At 39.2% G+C, this 18,493-nt stretch overlaps 1 protein-coding gene across 6 annotated transcripts in view; it reads left to right on the top strand.

Annotated features, from left to right (window-relative positions):
- Positions 1-18,493, top strand: part of LOC126237031 (protein PALS2) — a 398,888-nt gene that overhangs the window by 291,874 nt on the left and 88,521 nt on the right. For all 6 annotated transcript variants that reach the window (XM_049946786.1, XM_049946789.1, XM_049946788.1 and 3 more), the window contains 2 exons: positions 9,265-9,417; positions 18,161-18,313. In XM_049946786.1, the coding sequence (XP_049802743.1) occupies positions 9,265-9,417; positions 18,161-18,313 (306 nt within the window). The remainder of the gene's footprint in view (positions 1-9,264; positions 9,418-18,160; positions 18,314-18,493) is intronic.

Raw genomic sequence — 18,493 nt, forward strand, 5'->3', positions numbered from 1 at the left:
GCCCTCCATGCAACACTGTATCTGATTTAATTTGAAACTGACCAGAAGTAGGAGGGTGCTATAAACGCTACACTCAACATCTCATGAAGGAACAGAACGGACTGAGTTCCACGTAATCAATATGCTTCGATATTTTGCTTTTGCAAAGAGTATAACGCCTGTTCCAAAGTGCTGATCACTGCTAGTGATATAGACCGGATTTCTCGTTCCAACCTGTAACTGTCGTTCTGCAACGATTGTTCCATATCAATCTTACTCACATCACCCGTCCAATTACACACGATCTCTCTAAATGCTTGCATGAGGAGGACTTTAGCGCTCCTTATTAGGGTGTAGTAGATACGAACCTCATACGTTTGAGAGTGTTGTGGTGATATAACAGTCGATTAAGAAGAAGAAGAAGAAGAAGAAGAAACATTTGAGTTATGCATGATGGAGCTCCAGACAGAAGGAGTATGAAATATTTTACGTAAATCACTTGTGCTGTCAATCCTGTAGAATTGCTTAAGTGTCTAGGTTCCATATCAAGAAGGTGCTTGGAAGAGAGAAATGCTCGTAGAACATAAACACAGACGCATAGCAGCGGTGTTTGATATGTGAAATTACACACCATGTTGCACTAACTCTGTGAACAGGACAAACTCTCTTCCACACACAACATTTCTCAAGCGAATGTATACACAGGAGTTGCAGTACCTCACAAAACTCAACAACTAACTTAAAATCACTGCAGTTATGAAACCGAAGACTCGATTTATGGCCAAGACGTTCACTGTAACGACTGCAGGTAGACACAGCGCTCTAAGTCACACACAGAACACGCAGTTGTATACGAGTCGATACTTCTTGTATCGCTCTCGACACTCGACGACACGGCAGACAAGAAATAAACACATTCTGAGCCGGCCGGAATGGCCGAGCGGTTCTAGGTGCTACAGTCTGGAACCGCGCGACCGTACGGTCGCAGGTTCGAATCCTGCCTCGGGCATGGATGTGTGTGATGTCTTTAGGTTAGTTAGGGTTAAGTAGTTCTAAGTTCTAGGGGACTGACGACCACAGCAGTTAAGTCCCATAGTGCTCAGAGCCATATGAACCATTTTTGAACACATTCTGACATTTCGGTGGACGTTGTCCACTCTGTCGCTCATGCCTGCAGGGATGGCTCGTTTCTGGTCCACCAATCTCTCCCTCCTGCGGGAGTTTCCAAATACTGCTGCTGCTTCACTGGAATAATAAGCTTTAATCCCAAGTCGAGCTGAACTCAAACGCACCTGGAACTCTTTCTTATTTTCATTGTTTCATGATTGTTTGAAGACAGTTGTAACGAGAATCCAATGTTATTTAAATACTGGTAAGGACATAACGAGCGACGTATCCTTTGTTATGCACTTACAGTGCACGCCGAAAACGATTAGCTACAGAAAATAACCAACCATCATTACACGTTATAAAGGCAATTAGTATCTCAATGAAATATCCACGAAGATATTGTATAGTCTTTGTGTATTTATATTGGAGCTATTTATTTTCGTGGTATTATGATAACAAAGTCTATAGCATCCTAAGATGATCCCTGGATGAATAAATAAATAAATGAAATTATTTAACGTTAAACTGAGCTTCAGTGTAACATGACCATGGTAAAACCTAATAATAATCCTTTTTAGGCAGTATATAATGTGTCATGTATTTCGGCTAACAATCCATACATAATAATTAAGGATTCGAAAACAGTTACACATATTTCGGAGGATTTCATTTTGCTAGGAGATCGAAGTTTGGCTAAGAAAGATAATAGGAGAAGTACTGAAACAGAATATTGACACCAGAATGAAAGATGTGGTAAGAGGCAAAAACTAAATTGTATATACCGTTCGAGATTTGCCTGGCTTTGTGCGAAAGAATCTGGCAAGTTATTCGAACGTATTTCTGGGAGAACGAAGCATGAGAAGTCGCTCTCTACAAAACTCTACGTTTCCCTAGAAAAACATTTTAATGCTTTTGGGGATGGGTAACGATCTGATATCAGGAAAATAATTGGACCATAATTGTGCATAATGTTTGTTCTTCATGATGTTTTCTAGCGTACATTTTGTTTCCCACAGAGAAAACAATAGAAAATTGTGAAGTGACGCCATGTAATCATACGTTTCGACTCCGTCAGACAGAGAGTAGGCATTATGATTTGTAATAATTTGGTTGTTGAACGCCAGCTTACAATAGTTTTTGTCCCCCCCCCCCCCCCCCCCCCCCCCCGGGTACGAGACAGGAAATTAAATTATGCTTCAGGTGATTGTTCCTACACCATAGTTTGGATAAATGTGGTTTCATTGTACTACGTAGCATACCATGGATTTTAACGTCCAGAAAAGTCCATATGCTTCTGCAGTATCTAAATTGACGCTTCTACCCTTGTTCTATCTAAGCGTGTGCGCATCACAAAAAATAATAAATAAATAAATAAAAAGCCGTAAAAGGCCAGAATGCGGCCATACGAATGTTATTTTTTTATTTAGTTGTAAGTAATTATGCTTCCTCTGCTGACGAGGCCCACATCATAACTTTTGCCGTGAACAAGTAACCAACTAACTAATAGGCTGTTGAATCCTATCTTCTCTTTTTCCGGACATCTGAGTCTCGTACATAACCAAACGTCTACAGGCTATTGCATTACAGCACTCTTTTTTGTAGTGTGGTACCAAAAAGGGTGTCCGGACATTTGCCACGGTTTTACTTGCTCCGGAGGGTCGGGTCCCTTGTCCCCCCCCCCCCACCCCTCCTCCTCCTCATCCTCCTCCTCCTCATCCTCCTCCTCCTCCTCCTCCTCACCCGGCCGCCCAGTTTGCTTTCGAAGTTCCGAACGTGAAATCAGTATGGAAGATATTACAACAAACAAGGGCAGGCCTCCTGCTCATTACAAAGGTTACGCGTATCTTAAACAGAGGGAATCTAAGGAAGGTGTGGTTACATGGATGTGTTTACCCCGAAAAGCGGATCATTGCAAGGGAAAGCTGCTTTCGAGGAACGCAGAAGTGTTGAGCGTATTAGAACATCTCTGTGGACCACCTGACGATGCAGCTCTGAAAGTGAGAAAGCAAGTGGAAAGGGCGGAGAGAAGGTCTCGAGAAGAAACTACACAGTTATCGGAGATATACGCGGATGAAATGGGAAATCTACATAATACAGTTTGTGACTTTGTTACAGTGATGCCTAATTCAGAATCTATGAAGAGAACCATGCGTCGTCGACGGAGTCAAGAGCGGGGAACCAACAACAGCCTAAGAACTCTTATGAAATTGATCTTCATGAAGATCTATTAAAAATGGGAGACGGCAGTAGTTTTCTTCTTGAAGACGATCGATTAGAGGCGAGAATAATGATTTTTAGTGGAAGCAAAGGAAAAGAAATTTTAAAAACATGTGCCCATTTTTTTAATGGATGGAACATTTAAGAGATGCAGCAAGCAGTTTGTACAGACCTTCACCATACACGTAACTTAGAAGGCCCGATTAAAGAAACAAACATTCTTCCTATTGTATTTGCACTGCTCCATAATAAGAAGAAAGACACATACGTTCGTCTGTTTCGTCTGATAAAACAGGCAGTGTCTGAGTGGTGTCCTAAATAAGTAAAGGTGGACTTTGAGGCAGCTGCGATATCGACCATTCGTCAAGTTTTTCCCACAACTGAAATATATGGATTCTATTTCCATATGAAGAAGAGTTTATGGAGAAGAATTAAAGTTCTCGGTCTAACTGAGGAATACCGCTAGAACGAGGATTTAAGAGTTCACGTCAGCGTGTGTGCAGCGCTGGTAGTTGTAAAACCGGAGGACGTAAGCAATGGATGGATTGAGATTCATGCAGAAGCTCCTGATAACGGAAGGTTCTCTCATTTTCTTGACTACTTTGTGGATAACTGGCTAGAGAATGAGAATATCGCAATAGAAATGTGGTACTGTTACGGAAAAAGGCACCGAACGACGAATGCTGTTGAAGGGTGGCAAAACAAAATAAATAGTATTATTGGAAACCCTCACCCTAGAATCAACTATTTGGTGGAGTGCTTGAAAAAGGAAGCAGAGCTCACAAACTGCATGTACATGAAATTGGAAATTAATCTTGAAGGTAAGAAGAGGAAGAAGAAGTACTTGGAGCTGGACGACAGGATAGAGAGAATCGTAAAGAATTATGAAGAGACTGGCAACATTAGGCCTTGCTTGAAAGCCATTGCCCATATTCAGAAACTGGACTAAAATACGTTAAAATGTATTAAAAGCTATGAAGATCACTGAGTCCTCGTAGATTACTAAGATAAAATTATTAAAACACTGAAGCAGCATTATCGGAGCTAATATTAAGTTGTAATTGTAAATAGAGTGTACATTAGTTCAGCGTGTTTAGGCTGATTTTACACACGCCAGAATGGTAGATGGTCATTTATCATTTTCACGGTCGAAAGCCTGTGCAAAGTGTGATGCGAATCAGCCTTTAATGTAAAAATTAAAAAGTGTTTCAAGCCTCACGAAAGTATCCCTATTGTTGTCACGTTAAGATAACTTTTTTCTACCTTCCAATATTATGGCCATACTATTAAATAATTGTGAGTTCTAAAATAATTTTCTGAAGCTTCAGAATCGCAACTATCACCTAAAATATCATAGTTTGTTAAACTGATAGTATACGCTTTTGTGAAAGAAAATGGGAACTTTGAATTGCACCTAAAATTGACATCCCAAAACTGATCTGATCCTAGGGTTGACAATTTTGGCACCTCAAATATTTTTTATTTAAGTTTAGCTGCAAACATTTATAGTAGATGTAAATCTACCTAAGTACATTTAAATATAGTCCTTTAAAAATTAAAATTTGTTACTAAATTGTTGATTATCTTTAAACAGGTCAGAAAAGCAAGGAGCTTACTACTAAAAATTAATTGTTACTAAAGAACATCAGAATCAAATGTATTAGACCTACTTTTCTTATACATTAGAGACTTTTTGAAAAGATATTTGATCATTTCCTCCGTCACTGACAGTGTAATTTCAGTTGCTTTGCAACACCAGGGATATCTACTCCTAAATTATGTTTCCAGCTGTTCTCATTTCGAATTCTGGAATATTTACTTCGTCTTCTTTGGTGAAGGAATTTCGGAAAATGCATTTACTAACTCCACTTTAGTGTCACTGTCTACAGTAACATTACCATCGCTGTCGCGCAGTAAAGGTACTTACTGAGCCTTTCCGCTGGTTTACTTAACATGGGACCAGTATCTCTTTGGATTTTCCGCCACATTTCTAGAGCGAGTTTCGTTGTGGAAGCTATTAAATGCATCTCGCATTGAAATCCGCACCAAATTTCGAGCCTCAGTAAAACTTCACCAATCTTGGAGATTTGGCGTTCGTCTAAATTATACGTGCCTTTTGCGGTGCTCCTGCAACAGCTTTCTGTCGTGTTTTGTGTACCATGGGGGATCAGTTCCGTCTCTTATTAATTTATTTGGTGTGAATATCTCTAGTGCTGTTGATACTATTTCTTTGAACTTAAGCCACATATGGTCTTAATTTACACAGTTTGGAAGGATTGGAGACTACCTCTTGGAAAGACGTCACCCGAATGTTTAGCTACTTTTATAAATAGATATATTTCGCGTTTAGTTTTGGTGAATTTTTTTGTTACGGAAGTGAGCCTCGCTGCGACTGCGTGTTCACTAATTCCTGTATCCGTCGTGATGCTCAAGATTATTTGTGGCTAAGAGTTCAAGTGTGTTTTCGTAACCAGCGAGCAGTCTGGTGTATGGTGTTGGCAGGGCCGGTCGTGGGTAGCGATGGCGGTGCCTGAGCAATGTAGTCTAAGGTAAAAGCAGCCTCGCGCATATGTAGTATTGTTATATCAAGTCCAAATGGTTTAAATGGCTCTGAGCACTATGGGACTTAACATCTGTGGTCATCAGTCCCCTAGAACTTAGAACTACTTAAACCTAACTAACCTAAGGACATCACACACACATCCATGCCCGAGGCAGGATTCGAACCTGCGACCGTAGCAGTCGCGCGGTTCCGGACTGAGCGCCTAGAACCGCGAGACCACCACCGCCGGCGTAACCATTTACAATTTGAATGGCCTTGTCAACTAATTGTTAAAAATAATTTAAAAAAAGCATTTAGAACAATTAAGGAAGTTGTTTTCTATTTACAGTAGGGTATGAAAATGTATTTTTGTCGGTCCGCAGCTCGTGGTCGTGCGGTAGCGTTCTCGCTTCCCGCGCCCGGGTTCGATTCCCGGCGGGGTCAGGGATTTTCTCTGCCTCGTGATGACTGGGTGTTGTGCGATGTCCTTAGGTTAGTTAGGTTTAAGTAGTTCTAAGTTCTAGGGGACTGATGACCATAGATGTTAAGTCCCATAGTGCTCAGAGCCATTTTGTATTTTTGTCAACATGCGGAAGGTAGATTGAAGTAACTGTCAACTATAATTGTATGAGTAGGGTACCTATTTGTGATGAGACTCAAGTTTTCCTTTCTTTGAACTGTTCAGCAAGTGTTTCATGTGAGGGTCGGTAAAAGGAGCCAGTTATTAATTTATTCCGGTTATCGAATATAACCTCTGCCCATACTAAGTCACAGGAACTATCTGCTTCAAAATCGATTGTGAGCTTATATTATTTTTCCTTAAGTTGTCCTTCTTGTTTCTGTTGTAGTGCAGATAACAATTACGGCTTTTCCCTACAGAACCTAAGATGCTTTCTCTGTGACCCTGTGAATACCAAAGCTAAACAATGTAGAACAACAATATACGTTACAAGCGTAGCGTTCTGTACTACTTCATTTACTTATTTCTAACATTTTAAAATTGTAAGTCGACTTTAGATGACATATCAATCATAGATGTTCTTATCCCTATTTAGTGAACGTTTTCAGTTACGTTTTGAACATTGTCCCGCTACACTTCATTAACTAACGTTTTTAGAGAGTAAATTAATATGGAGTACGTCGTTCTTCTTTTCAAACATTCACAAACCCATTTATTCTTTCCCTATTGTCTTTTGGGTATGCAGTTGTACTAATTAAAGTAGGCACAAATGCAGTGATCAAAAAGAAATGATTAGCGTACATTCGCATTCTCGTTTCATCGTGAAAGGAAGCTACCGTATAGACAGATGAATCTATATTTATACTTGGCAGAACTAATTACATACTGACATAATCGTCGGTATTGCTTTCGTTTCCCAAAAGTTATAAATATTCCGATTTCGGAAAAGATGCTCTGTATTTGGCCAAGATGTCGAAGAAGAAGAAGAAGGTCCCTTACGTACTGCTTGTATCGAGTAAGAAGTGGAGACGGCGGTTTGAAAGCAGACAGAGGTAGTGCGGGGAAGGGCGTCCCTGAATATAAGGTCACTTTTAAACAATTAAAAGAAATTGATCGAAATTTTTAAATGTAGAATCCTTTGTGATTACAAGAAGAAAGCAGTCGACACTCCCAGCCATGCAGATCATTGTGTGAGTCTCGTTCCTTGCCTTTTCCCAATTATATACGGGGTTGGCATTTTTATATGGGTTGAGGCAACGTTATTGACAGTTGGCGGCCGAATGCTCTCCCTGACTCCATCACCCCTGCCCACACCCCTCACCGGGACGGAATCTGTTTAACTCATCTGTCTGAGTCTAGAACAGTGTGCGATTTGCAGGGGGGGATTTCCCCCCCTCTGCATCAGACCATCCCCTCCTCTGGTTTTAGTTTATGCATCCCAACCTGGGATGTTTATTTCCCACGCACTGGAGTAAAACTTTACATATAATTTAAATTTGTGGAGCCGAACACTGAAAGTTTTTAATAAGTCTTACTATTAATACTATTCATATGTTTGTTTTCTATCATCAGAATAAGTACAACTTTTCACAAATGTGCCTCTACTTTTTGAATTCCCCTCGTATATCTGTACCCGCATGTAGATGATCTTGTAAATAAGCTTTACCTATAATGTACGTTTAAAGATGTAACAAGGGATGGCTTATCTGATAGTGCCTACGCGTCAATAGTGAGTTTCGGCATTAACATTTATTTATAAATAGCTGTTTAACCATGCGAAACGCCACGGTCCAAGCTAGTAACATATGTAATTCTACTAACCCCCTAAGACATCCCCCCCACTGGTAAAAGCACAAATCGCACCCTGGTCTAGAATAAACATCTTGTTCAGTTATGAAAAAGCTTTCTAAATGGTGTTGGGTGTGTCAGAGGTGGGACGTGAGTGCCAGCCCGATATTTACATAGTTTGGTGTGACAAACCGCTTAAAAATCACATTCAGGCTGGCATGCTCACCAGTCCTCGACGTTAATTCGCTAGGCGGATTCGATTGGAGCCAGCTCGCCTCCTCGTATCCCGGAAGCGGCCCGCTAACGCATTCCGCTTAATATAGTTCGATTATTGCAGTTTTTGACAGTCTGACGAAGTGACAGCCTCCAGATTTTTCTCATGGCCATTGCGCTGCACTCTTCTGGGTGCTGTGACAGCCATAGGTGTGGTAGTACAATTGTTAGTAATTACAACTGTAAATATTTGATTGTATGCATTATTTCTTTGTGACGATGCTAGTGCATGCGCTAGTAATTGATTAATTGTGTTTTGATTAATAGTTTAGGCGGGGGGGGGGGGAGAGAGAAGGAGAGGGGAAGCACTCGCGCAGCGTTCCAGGGACGCTAGATCCTGCACCAGCGGCGTGGATCCATGCTTGTTACATAGCAGCGTGTAGCCAGGTGCCTCGCGGACTTTGTGAGTGATGAGTCAAAGGAGGAGGTTGACAAACTGTTCAATACGTAAAGCGTGGATTACGTCTATCTTGTAGTATTCGTGGCTGGGGTGTATTGTGAAATAGCAGGTAATGTTAACGCATTTAAGAAGCTCTGGCTGAATATGCAATGAAAGCTATTATATTTTCTTGTAAGTGGTTTATGGACGTGGGTGCGGCCCTTTCTTGGGAAGTAAGTTTGCGGCGGGAACTTACGTCAAGTTGTTTGAATATGAAAGATTTTATTTCTCTCCTTGACCAATTTTTTGTGCTTACAATTGGAAGCTTAAACGTACGCGTACCAGCGTTCGGTCGAATAGCCGTGCGAATGTAACTAGTTTTAACCAGTGTGATCAGTGTTTAGCACGAATACGTCAACATATTTAAAATAAGGAAAAAATATAGTGCGCGAGACCAAAAGTACTTTAGTTCAAAACAGCGTTCTGTTTAATGATATTTGCGTTGATTTGTTTCAGGTTCAGGATAGACTCGAGGATCCTGAAACTCCTGCTCAGCCAGTGTCTACAAGTGGTTTAAAGCTTGCCACCGACGTAGCAAAGAACTGCGAATCTTCAAGAAGCAGAGATGCACAAGAACTGTCCAACATACTGAAAAGCGCACACTTTAAGGTAAATACAGCAACTTACCGTATCTGTTCCAGGCAATGCGGAGAACTAAGTTTCTCCTAGCTTCTTTTTTCCAAGGCAATGAAGTGTACATGCTCTTTGACACAGTAAGAAGCCTAGTAAACTGTGCTTAATTGAAATGTGTTGACCCACAGTATTACTAGTTGTTGTAAATGAATAACAACACAGATTACATCCAAATACCAGCTAAGAATATGTTAATAAACTACAGACCAGTACGTGTGAGATTCATATTTACAGTTTGCATGTATTCATAGTAAAATGTATGTTGTTTTATGCAAATGCTATTTCAGTTCTGTGGTCTAAGGTACGTTTTTATGTATCAGATCAGGAACAACGTTAAGTAGAGATAAACTGTGATTCAGCTGAGTTGAGAAATTGAAATGTTAATTGGATACTTTAGTAACACTTTTCTGATGTTACCCTGTATTGTTTAATAATTGCATGGAAAACTGTGATTGTTTTGGTTTAACAGAAATGTAAGATTTTCCCTCGAGACAGATTACAGTGTCAGGCTACTTCACTAAAGTACTTGTTTCTTTCTCCCAATCCTTGGCCTTATGAACAGCTTCAATAGTTTGTTACTGTGTTCTACACAAACACATATAGGACTACTTAATGTCTCAAAAATTAACTTCCTCTCTCTCCCTCCCCCACATCAGATATGGAGAAAAGCGGATGTATGTTGGTGGAGCTTTTGAATTGTGCTTTATCAGCATAAATGAATTTTTAGCTGTTATTAATACTGATTAATTTAGGAACAAAAATAAAATTGATAAATTGGTCAGTCGAGCCAAAGTATTGGCATAAAAATCCATACTAAGTTACTAGGTCTGTAACTCTCTGGTTGGTGCTTTGTGTTGAAGTGGTCAGTGTTTGTTGTTACAAACTTCTCAGTTTTGTTGTAGGCATGGGGACCTACCAATATCAAAATTCACCTTTGACCAGTGACATAATGATGAAGTAGCATGTAATTTCATATGTGCATAAACAGAACACTGATATTTGTTTTGCATGTATATTGTTTTACTTAATGAACTTGACTTAACCACTGTCTTGCTTTCCTAGTTTTGCTGATACTCATGGATTATTGTGTTAAATTGGCCATCATTCAATTGAAGCAGAAAGAAACAATGTATCCAGTTTCATTTTGGTCTTCTGACCATGTAGCAGGAAAAACAGCATGAAACCCTTAATAACTTACATTTCTGTACTGCTTTTGACTGTCACGTTAGTCATTATGTGCCAAAATCTCTATCACCCGTAGCAATCTATTAATTTCATCTGCAGGTGGTAGGCACCTTTGGGTGATGCAGTATGAAATTATTGCTGACTCAGCTTTGTCTAAAGCTTTCTTCCCACAATCTAAAATTATTTTATATTGTCCTCCATCTTTCAAAATTATGTCACCCACAAGAAACTATAGATTTCCAGAGCTTTGACAGTCAGTATAACCTTATTAGTAGTGTGACGGGTGAGGTTTCTAACACTCATTGTTTTGTAACAGTACCCATGTTTAGACTTGGTGGACCTACCTCTCAGGTCAGTGATCAGAATCCTCCTTTGACTCCTTCCTCCCACTCTAAGACATCTGTAGTCTTCTTTATTGGATCCTGAACTGTTGAGTAATGATGCACAATGCAAGGATGGCTAAGTGTCATTGCATTAGTCCATGCCCTCAATGGATTCCTCGAAAAACATTTGGTGTCCTTGTGTTTGTGTCCACTTCGCATACCACTGTTATGCCACACACCTGAAGCCTCAGTTTAGTACTGTCAGTCTTCTTGACTGATCCTTCAGGTATGTCAGCTAGTGTTTAGGACTATTGGTCTGTTACAACAGTGATCAATCTACAAAGCAAATATGGTCGGAAATTACTCATTGTCCTAAGGACTGCAAGGCTCTTTTTTTTCCATAGGATAATTCTTCCCAGCCTTGGGGAGTACTCTGCTGGCATAAACAAAAACTTTATAATTAACTTCTTAAAATAGTATTCAAATTGTAACTATTGTGGAACTGCTAACATCAGTGTGCAGTGTTATCTTAGTGCATACAGTCCCATGACTGGGCACAATGTCAGCATCTAGAGAGTAACAAAAGAATCTTTCTTGTTCATCACCCCAAGAAAATTTGTGTGTCCTTGCAGAAATTCATGTAGTGGTCGGAGAAAATTTCTTATTTTTAGAATGTTATGTGGAACAGAAACTGTTTTGAATTCAAGTGAAGTCCATTTCAGCATGGTTGTCAAGTGGCTTTAATGGTTTTGAGATGTCACTGAAAAAATGACCTTGTTATATCACTAGAAAATATGCCATGTGTTACGAGGTATTGATGCAAATTATTCATTGTTGTTTTTTGAAGTATCTAAAGCACTGCATAGATAAAATGGTACAACTTTGAATTCATGATGGTCATTAGGTGCTGTGAAATCAGTATCTTCTTGCTCAGTCTTGTCAGCCTTGTTTGTCAATTCTCTGTCTGTGAATCTATGGCAAGGAATGCTCTGCTCTCTTCAAACAGCACAGGGTATAGTTGTTTTGTGGCAAAAAGTAGACACTTTTTTCTTGTGATTTGGTTGGTTGTTGTAGACAGACACAGCATGCCATGTGCTTGATTTTTTTCCCATTGGAACTACAGGAAGAAATCTGGGATCCTCTGGCATGATGCATGTTCTCCATTTCCTCTTGAACAATCTATCATGCTGCATTATCTGTGGCTAATGAACTCAGAAAATATTGTTTCTTAATCAAGTCATGGCATGTAGGTGGTGGAATAGAAATACCCTCAGCAGTGTTGTCCATAGTGAACTACTTGGCTGTTTCTAAGATAATAACCTTTGAAAGTCCCAGTTGTTCAAGATGATTGGAAATTTGAATTTGTGTGTGAGAAACTTTTATTGTACAGGCTGTTTTTATTCAAAATTACTATAGCAACTGGAAAATTTTGATCCCTTGGTCAGATGCTAGAGTGATAATAAATACAGCTCATGCAGGAAAAATGTTCTCATTCAAGAAACTCATTTTGACTGTTGATGCAAGTATGCAAAAGACAGCTGATCTGGGTCCTCTTTGAAATGTAGCGATAACTATGATCCTTGTTTTCATTTAGTTGTCCTTGTGACTTATTATACCTGACTCCAACACAAGACAAATGACATGAAAATAGTGTATTATATGGAAAAAACATCCAGGCTAGTATTTATTTTTACCTGAACTTGTTGAAATCACTGCATCTGTCTCTGGGCTCCAGTGCTTGACAGTTTATAACCACCTGTTGTATATGCAAGATGTCTGATCCCATGTGATGGCAACATTTCATTTCACTTCATTCATTTATTCATTCAGTTATAATCTTTCAATGATATAGAATTTGTTGCAAAAACAATGAAAATAAATATACATTTCTATAAAATATAAAAGTATGCTTAAGGAGGATAGGGCAGATGGCCGGCTGTGGCCTTGATGAAGGAATCTTCCCAGCATTTACCTGAAAAGATTTAAGTAAACCTAGATCAGGACTGCTGAACAAAGAAAAACGTTAAAGGTGGAGTTCATGCTTGGTTATTGGTATTTATCCTCAGACTAAAGATGCATTATCAGCATCCAGCTGAACATCCTGTTTGTCTTGAAACAGTCCTATTTAATTGGCAACTTAATAAACGTGTGATAGCACAGAAAAAAAATCCTCTGAGCTGATAGTACTGCCCAAACAGATGGTGCGTGGATGAAGACATCAATGTGTTTCCTCAACATCTTGCATACTGTCATTGTGGGAGGTAATATCTGCAGTGTTATCTCTTCAGTAGACAGACACTTCATTTGGCTTACTGGTGTTGGTTAGGCAAGGGGCTGGAGGCTGTGTATGGAGATGGGGAGAAGCTGTGATGTAGAGATGGGGAGAAGCTGTGATGTAGAGATGGGGAGAAGCTGTGATGTAGAGATGGGGAGAAGCTGTGATGTAGAGATGGGGAGAAGCTGTGATGTAGAGATGGGGAGAAGCTGTGATGTAGAGATGGGGAGAAGCTGTGATGTAGAGATGGGGAGAAGCTGTGAGTAGAGATGGGGAGAAGCTGTGATGTAGAGATGGGGAGAAGCTGTGATGTATTGAAGAGTGAAATTGGCCATGAAAGTGTAATGAGTTTTTCCTACAGTTTGAATGTATACATATGAAATTATCCCAAATTGTTGGTATTGCTGTGTTTGTTGATGTCTTGTTGCATAATACTCATAGAACACTCTTCTTCTTGAAACTTCCTGACAGATTAAAACTGTGTGCCAGATTGAGACCTGAACCTGCGAGCTTTGCCTTTCGTGAGCAACTGCTAACATGGCTTAGCTACAGCCTAGGGAATGTTTCCAGAATTAATTTTCACTTTGCAGAAGAATGTGTGCTGGTTTAAAACTTCTTGGAAGATTAAAACTGTGTCCTGGACCAGGACTTTACCTGGGTCTTTTGCCTTTTATGGCATGTGTTCTGCCAACTGAGCTATACAAGTCTGACTCATGACCCACCCTCACAACTATGCTTCTGTCTGTATCTAATTTCCTGCATTTCAAACTGGCAGAAATAAATCTGTAGGGGCAGGTCATCAGTCGCACTTGGATAACCCAGTTATTAGAACTAGAGCACTTGTCCACAAAAAAAAGGCAAAGGTCCCATGTTTGAGTCCCATTCTGGCACATGGCTTTAATCTGCCAGGAAGATTCAGGTCAATGCACACTCCACCATAGAATGAAAATTCATTCTGGAAGCTATCTTCTGTGGCAGTAAAATATGATTGCAAAACATATTCCAAGTTGGAACATATCAGTGTATTGTCTGACATCCCTAACCATGCTGTTTAAATTTGTAAAGTGGTTGGCTGCACAGCTTCTTGGAAGTTGCAGAAGCTTCTTCGTGTATCTCAGGTTTCTTGCACTTGTCTGCAAATATACAGTTACACCCTGATGATACATGTGATTAATAATTAAAGTTAATTTAGGATAAACTGGGAATTTAACAACCATAAGCCTAAAATTTGTTCATGTTTGCCATATTATTGGTGGAGAGCAGCAGTGAATACATATACCGTAACAATAAAGTTATTACAAGCAAGTACTCACATAAGATATTTCATTGTCTAAACTGGCTTTGGCTTATCAGATTTGTAGATTCTGAAGGCTCTGTAGTAATGGCATCATGTGCCTGACATGTCTTGTACGAGAGACTCACATCTGCTCTATGGCAGTGCAGGCATGAGGAATGTACAGTTACAATACTCACATAATGTCCTAACACTCCAATGCCTCAGCAACATGAGCAGTTAAGTTCCATGGGGACAGATGTTTGTGCCTGTCTCAATATGAAGAGTTAATTAATGAAGGGGAAAATGCAATGACAAAATATACACCAATAAATGTAAAATGAGGTGGAAAGTAAAAATTAAAGAAAAGTTAAAAGCAGGATAAGACAGTGGCAGAAAATAAGGGAAAAAGAAGGTGGTAGATAGTGCCTACAGCACTGTGATTTATCATATTGCAGGGCTGAATAGTGGGCAGGAAGTAAGCACATACTGTGGAACAGTTTCCTATCTGCAATGTTTTGACTCACTTGCATTAGAAGCAAGGATCCAAAGTACTCATATTATGGGCAAGATTTGAAGCTTACTGATATTGTGATGAGATATATGCTCTGCAACGTAGAGTGTATGTTACCAATACAGACTCAGCATCTGTGTGTATTCAGCCTTAATGATGACATTATAATATGAATGATACTGCATGGTATGTGTGCATATTATTATTATTATTATTATTATTATTACTACTGTCACTATTAATATCCTTATTAATCAAATCAACCACAATACCATCAAATTCTATTCTTTTAAATTTTGATGTGAATTAATTGTCTTTCAGTCTTAATTTACAAATCTTGTAAATTGTAAGTCAGTAGTAGTGTGAACTTACATTGATTTTGCTTTCTTTATGCCATTGAGAATTTAGTTATATGCTTCTTCTTCCACCATAAGTACTTCTCATTTTTGACCGTGAATACAATACTCATTTTTATCGGACCCTCTTCAGATTCAGGCAGTGACAGTGACATGACAGCATAATGTGCGGAAGAAAAGAAAACTTTCATGGTTTTTCACTAAAAAGAACTCTCACACTTCATACTTCCATCAAAATTATTATTCAGACAACACAATGTACACTACACACTTCTCACAAAAAAAAAAAAAATGTTTTCTCCCTACAAGAACTAAAGACAGAGTCTATGTAATAATTGACAAGAGAAAATGAATAAGGTTTTTATCATTTGTCATTCACCTTCCGGCGTAGCAAAATACATCTTTTCCGACACTTACAGAGGTTGCGCTAGTGTTTATTATCATTGCTTTTTAGCTTTTTTCATAGCTTGTTGGGGATTTTCCTTATGTACCTATATGAATGTTACTTTATTTATCCACTCATGAGCCACTGAATTCAGAGAGCTGTGTTGTTGAAGACAGAGCACTCTCATCACTATAGTGAGTGGAATAGTTCAACCTCTTACATTGACTGTAATGTTGTCAGACCTTTTATAGGTAGTTAGAATGACAGTGTAGAACAGTAGGGGGAAGATGGACAATATCTTTATATCCGATTGTGACCTGATAGGAGGTTCCCAATATGTAGTAAACTCCATTTCTTTGTTGGGCAGCCCATCAGCTTGTCACATGGTACCTTATCAAGGGCATTCTGTGTGAAACACAATTTATGGAATACCGCCTCTGCCTGGGTGATGATGACTGGGATTGTCATTGACTGTTGTGGGTTTTAGAAAAAGGACCAAATTGCAGTAGATGACTGGTCAATTCAGTGTTAGGCAACAACGCCCATCCCTGAGCACCCATACCATCCAGTACCCCTCATGTCACTAGGAGCTACAGAAGGCACCATTCAACACATGTTCCTCTGCTTACTCTGCATCGCAGCGTAGAGATCAGCATAGGCATAAATCCAACACCACTGAATGCTTAAACCACAGAGAAGTTTGGCTGGACTAATGGTTTACAAAATTTGTTGGTATTTACTGATGCCATAGTAAGAGTATGTCAAAGACAATGTGTCAGTATTTTTGCATGTAGCGATGCTTATACGTGCTGAAACTGAATTCCTGGTAAGTCTCAAATAGTTTCTCGTTGGTGAATGATACAGGAACCTACTGTCAAGTAACTTGTTTCCATTTCTTCACCTTAGAGCCCCACTGATGTTCTGTACCTTGAACAAGAGCTATCTCTGCAAATTGATTAGGTGTGTTTGTGTACATGAAAAAAAATATTAGTTATAAATGATGGCTAATTGGTCATGGAACCGGAATGATGCCCAGTGCTTACAGTGGATTGTGGGATGCATCTCATGATGTTTTGCTATTGTCTTCAGAGGGAAATAAGGGGTACACATTACTGGGTAGGTGCAAGTAAGTAAATTGCTCATGAGTGTACCATGGGCCCTCTCACAGCTGACAGTGCATTTGGTGAGGAATGTAGTAGTGTTGGATCAGAAATGTGCAGTGGGAGTGCCCACATAGATAGAAAACACAAATTGACAAGGAAATTGTTAGAACTGGTAAAAGTAGCTTGGCCAGGATATTGCATCCAGAGGCTGGGAAAGTGACATAAATCTTCTCTTGGTGGTAAGAATCAATATTTCTGGTAGCAACTAAACTTTTACAGTCAATCTCCATGTGACAAAAAGTGGAAAGGATTCTGCCCTCCATTTGACCAACTTCCTTTTCTCTCTCTCTCTCTCTCTCTCTCTCTTTACCAACAAGATTCTGAAACTGGTATTATGGTTTTTGGGAATCAGTCTTATCAATAGTCACAGTAGCTTCAGATATTTTGAAAAAATATTCTTTGATCAGGTCACAATTTTAATAAGAAATTTTAAACTTTCCATGTATGGCAAAGAAGACACTAGTTCACCTGTCAACAATACTTCATCAACAGAAGCATTTGTTTAATACAGTGTACATATGTGAACACTTCCAACTCACTGTTGAGTCTACCTTCTATGCTGCAATTTTTTTTCCCATTGAACAATGTATACTACATTCAACATGGCACAAACTGCTCTCTCTTAGTCATAGACCATTTTTACTGAGCCTTCTTCTGGACTGCTGAGGCAGTGTTCTCAAATATCTTACAGTGCTACAAAAAGAATCTTAAACAAAAATTAACAGTAGAACTGTAACCATCAGTACTTTTAAATCTACCACCATGGGTTTGGGACCTGCAGATTGTCTATTCATTTGTACGTTTGGGCTCTGTGTTCATACTCCGTGAACTTGCAAGACATGAAGATAGTGATGAGATCGGACATCAATTTGTGTGGGAAATCAGTTACTATATCTCTGTCTTACCAGTTGCCTGTTCTACATTTTCCAAAATTTGCAACTCAAACATATCTAGCTGTCACCATTTCATTGGTACTTGCCTTGTTGTTTCAGTAGTACAGTGATAAAATGAAGTCAAATATATGTAGAGTGAAATGGTATTGGGATCGTAATATAGGAGAGCAAGAGTTCAGAACTTGTAATCTCATAATCTTGTATATTTGTGCCCTGTTGTTTACAGCTAAAATCCACTATGCTTGACTGGCTTTGGTCACATGAAATTGGATAGAACGTGTTGTACATCAGCTACTGTTCACTATTGCTGGCATTGCCTTGTATTAGTCTATATGCTCTTGTTTTCTTCCAGGCTCTTTTGGAATCTCATGATACTGTAGCTGAAAAAAGTTTTGAAAAGCCTGAAGTGGAATCTCAACCTCAAACTATTGAATTTCCAGCAAGTGAAATGACAGCCGATACAATTCGTATGGTTGGCCTCAGGAAAAGTCCAAAGGAACCCCTGGTACGTAACCGTGTGCAGTTTTTTCCATAATTCAAATTTAGGAAAGAAAACTTAATAATAATATCACTGTTATGCAGTAGTGGCTAAAACAGTGAGAATTCATTTACATGAAGAATGTAATCAGTGAGTGTCACAACCTGTTGTTTTAAGCCCATACAGTTTTTTATTACTTTTGAGTAA

This window comes from Schistocerca nitens, chromosome 2, assembly GCF_023898315.1.
Source record: "Schistocerca nitens isolate TAMUIC-IGC-003100 chromosome 2, iqSchNite1.1, whole genome shotgun sequence".
NCBI lineage: Eukaryota > Metazoa > Arthropoda > Insecta > Orthoptera > Acrididae > Schistocerca > Schistocerca nitens.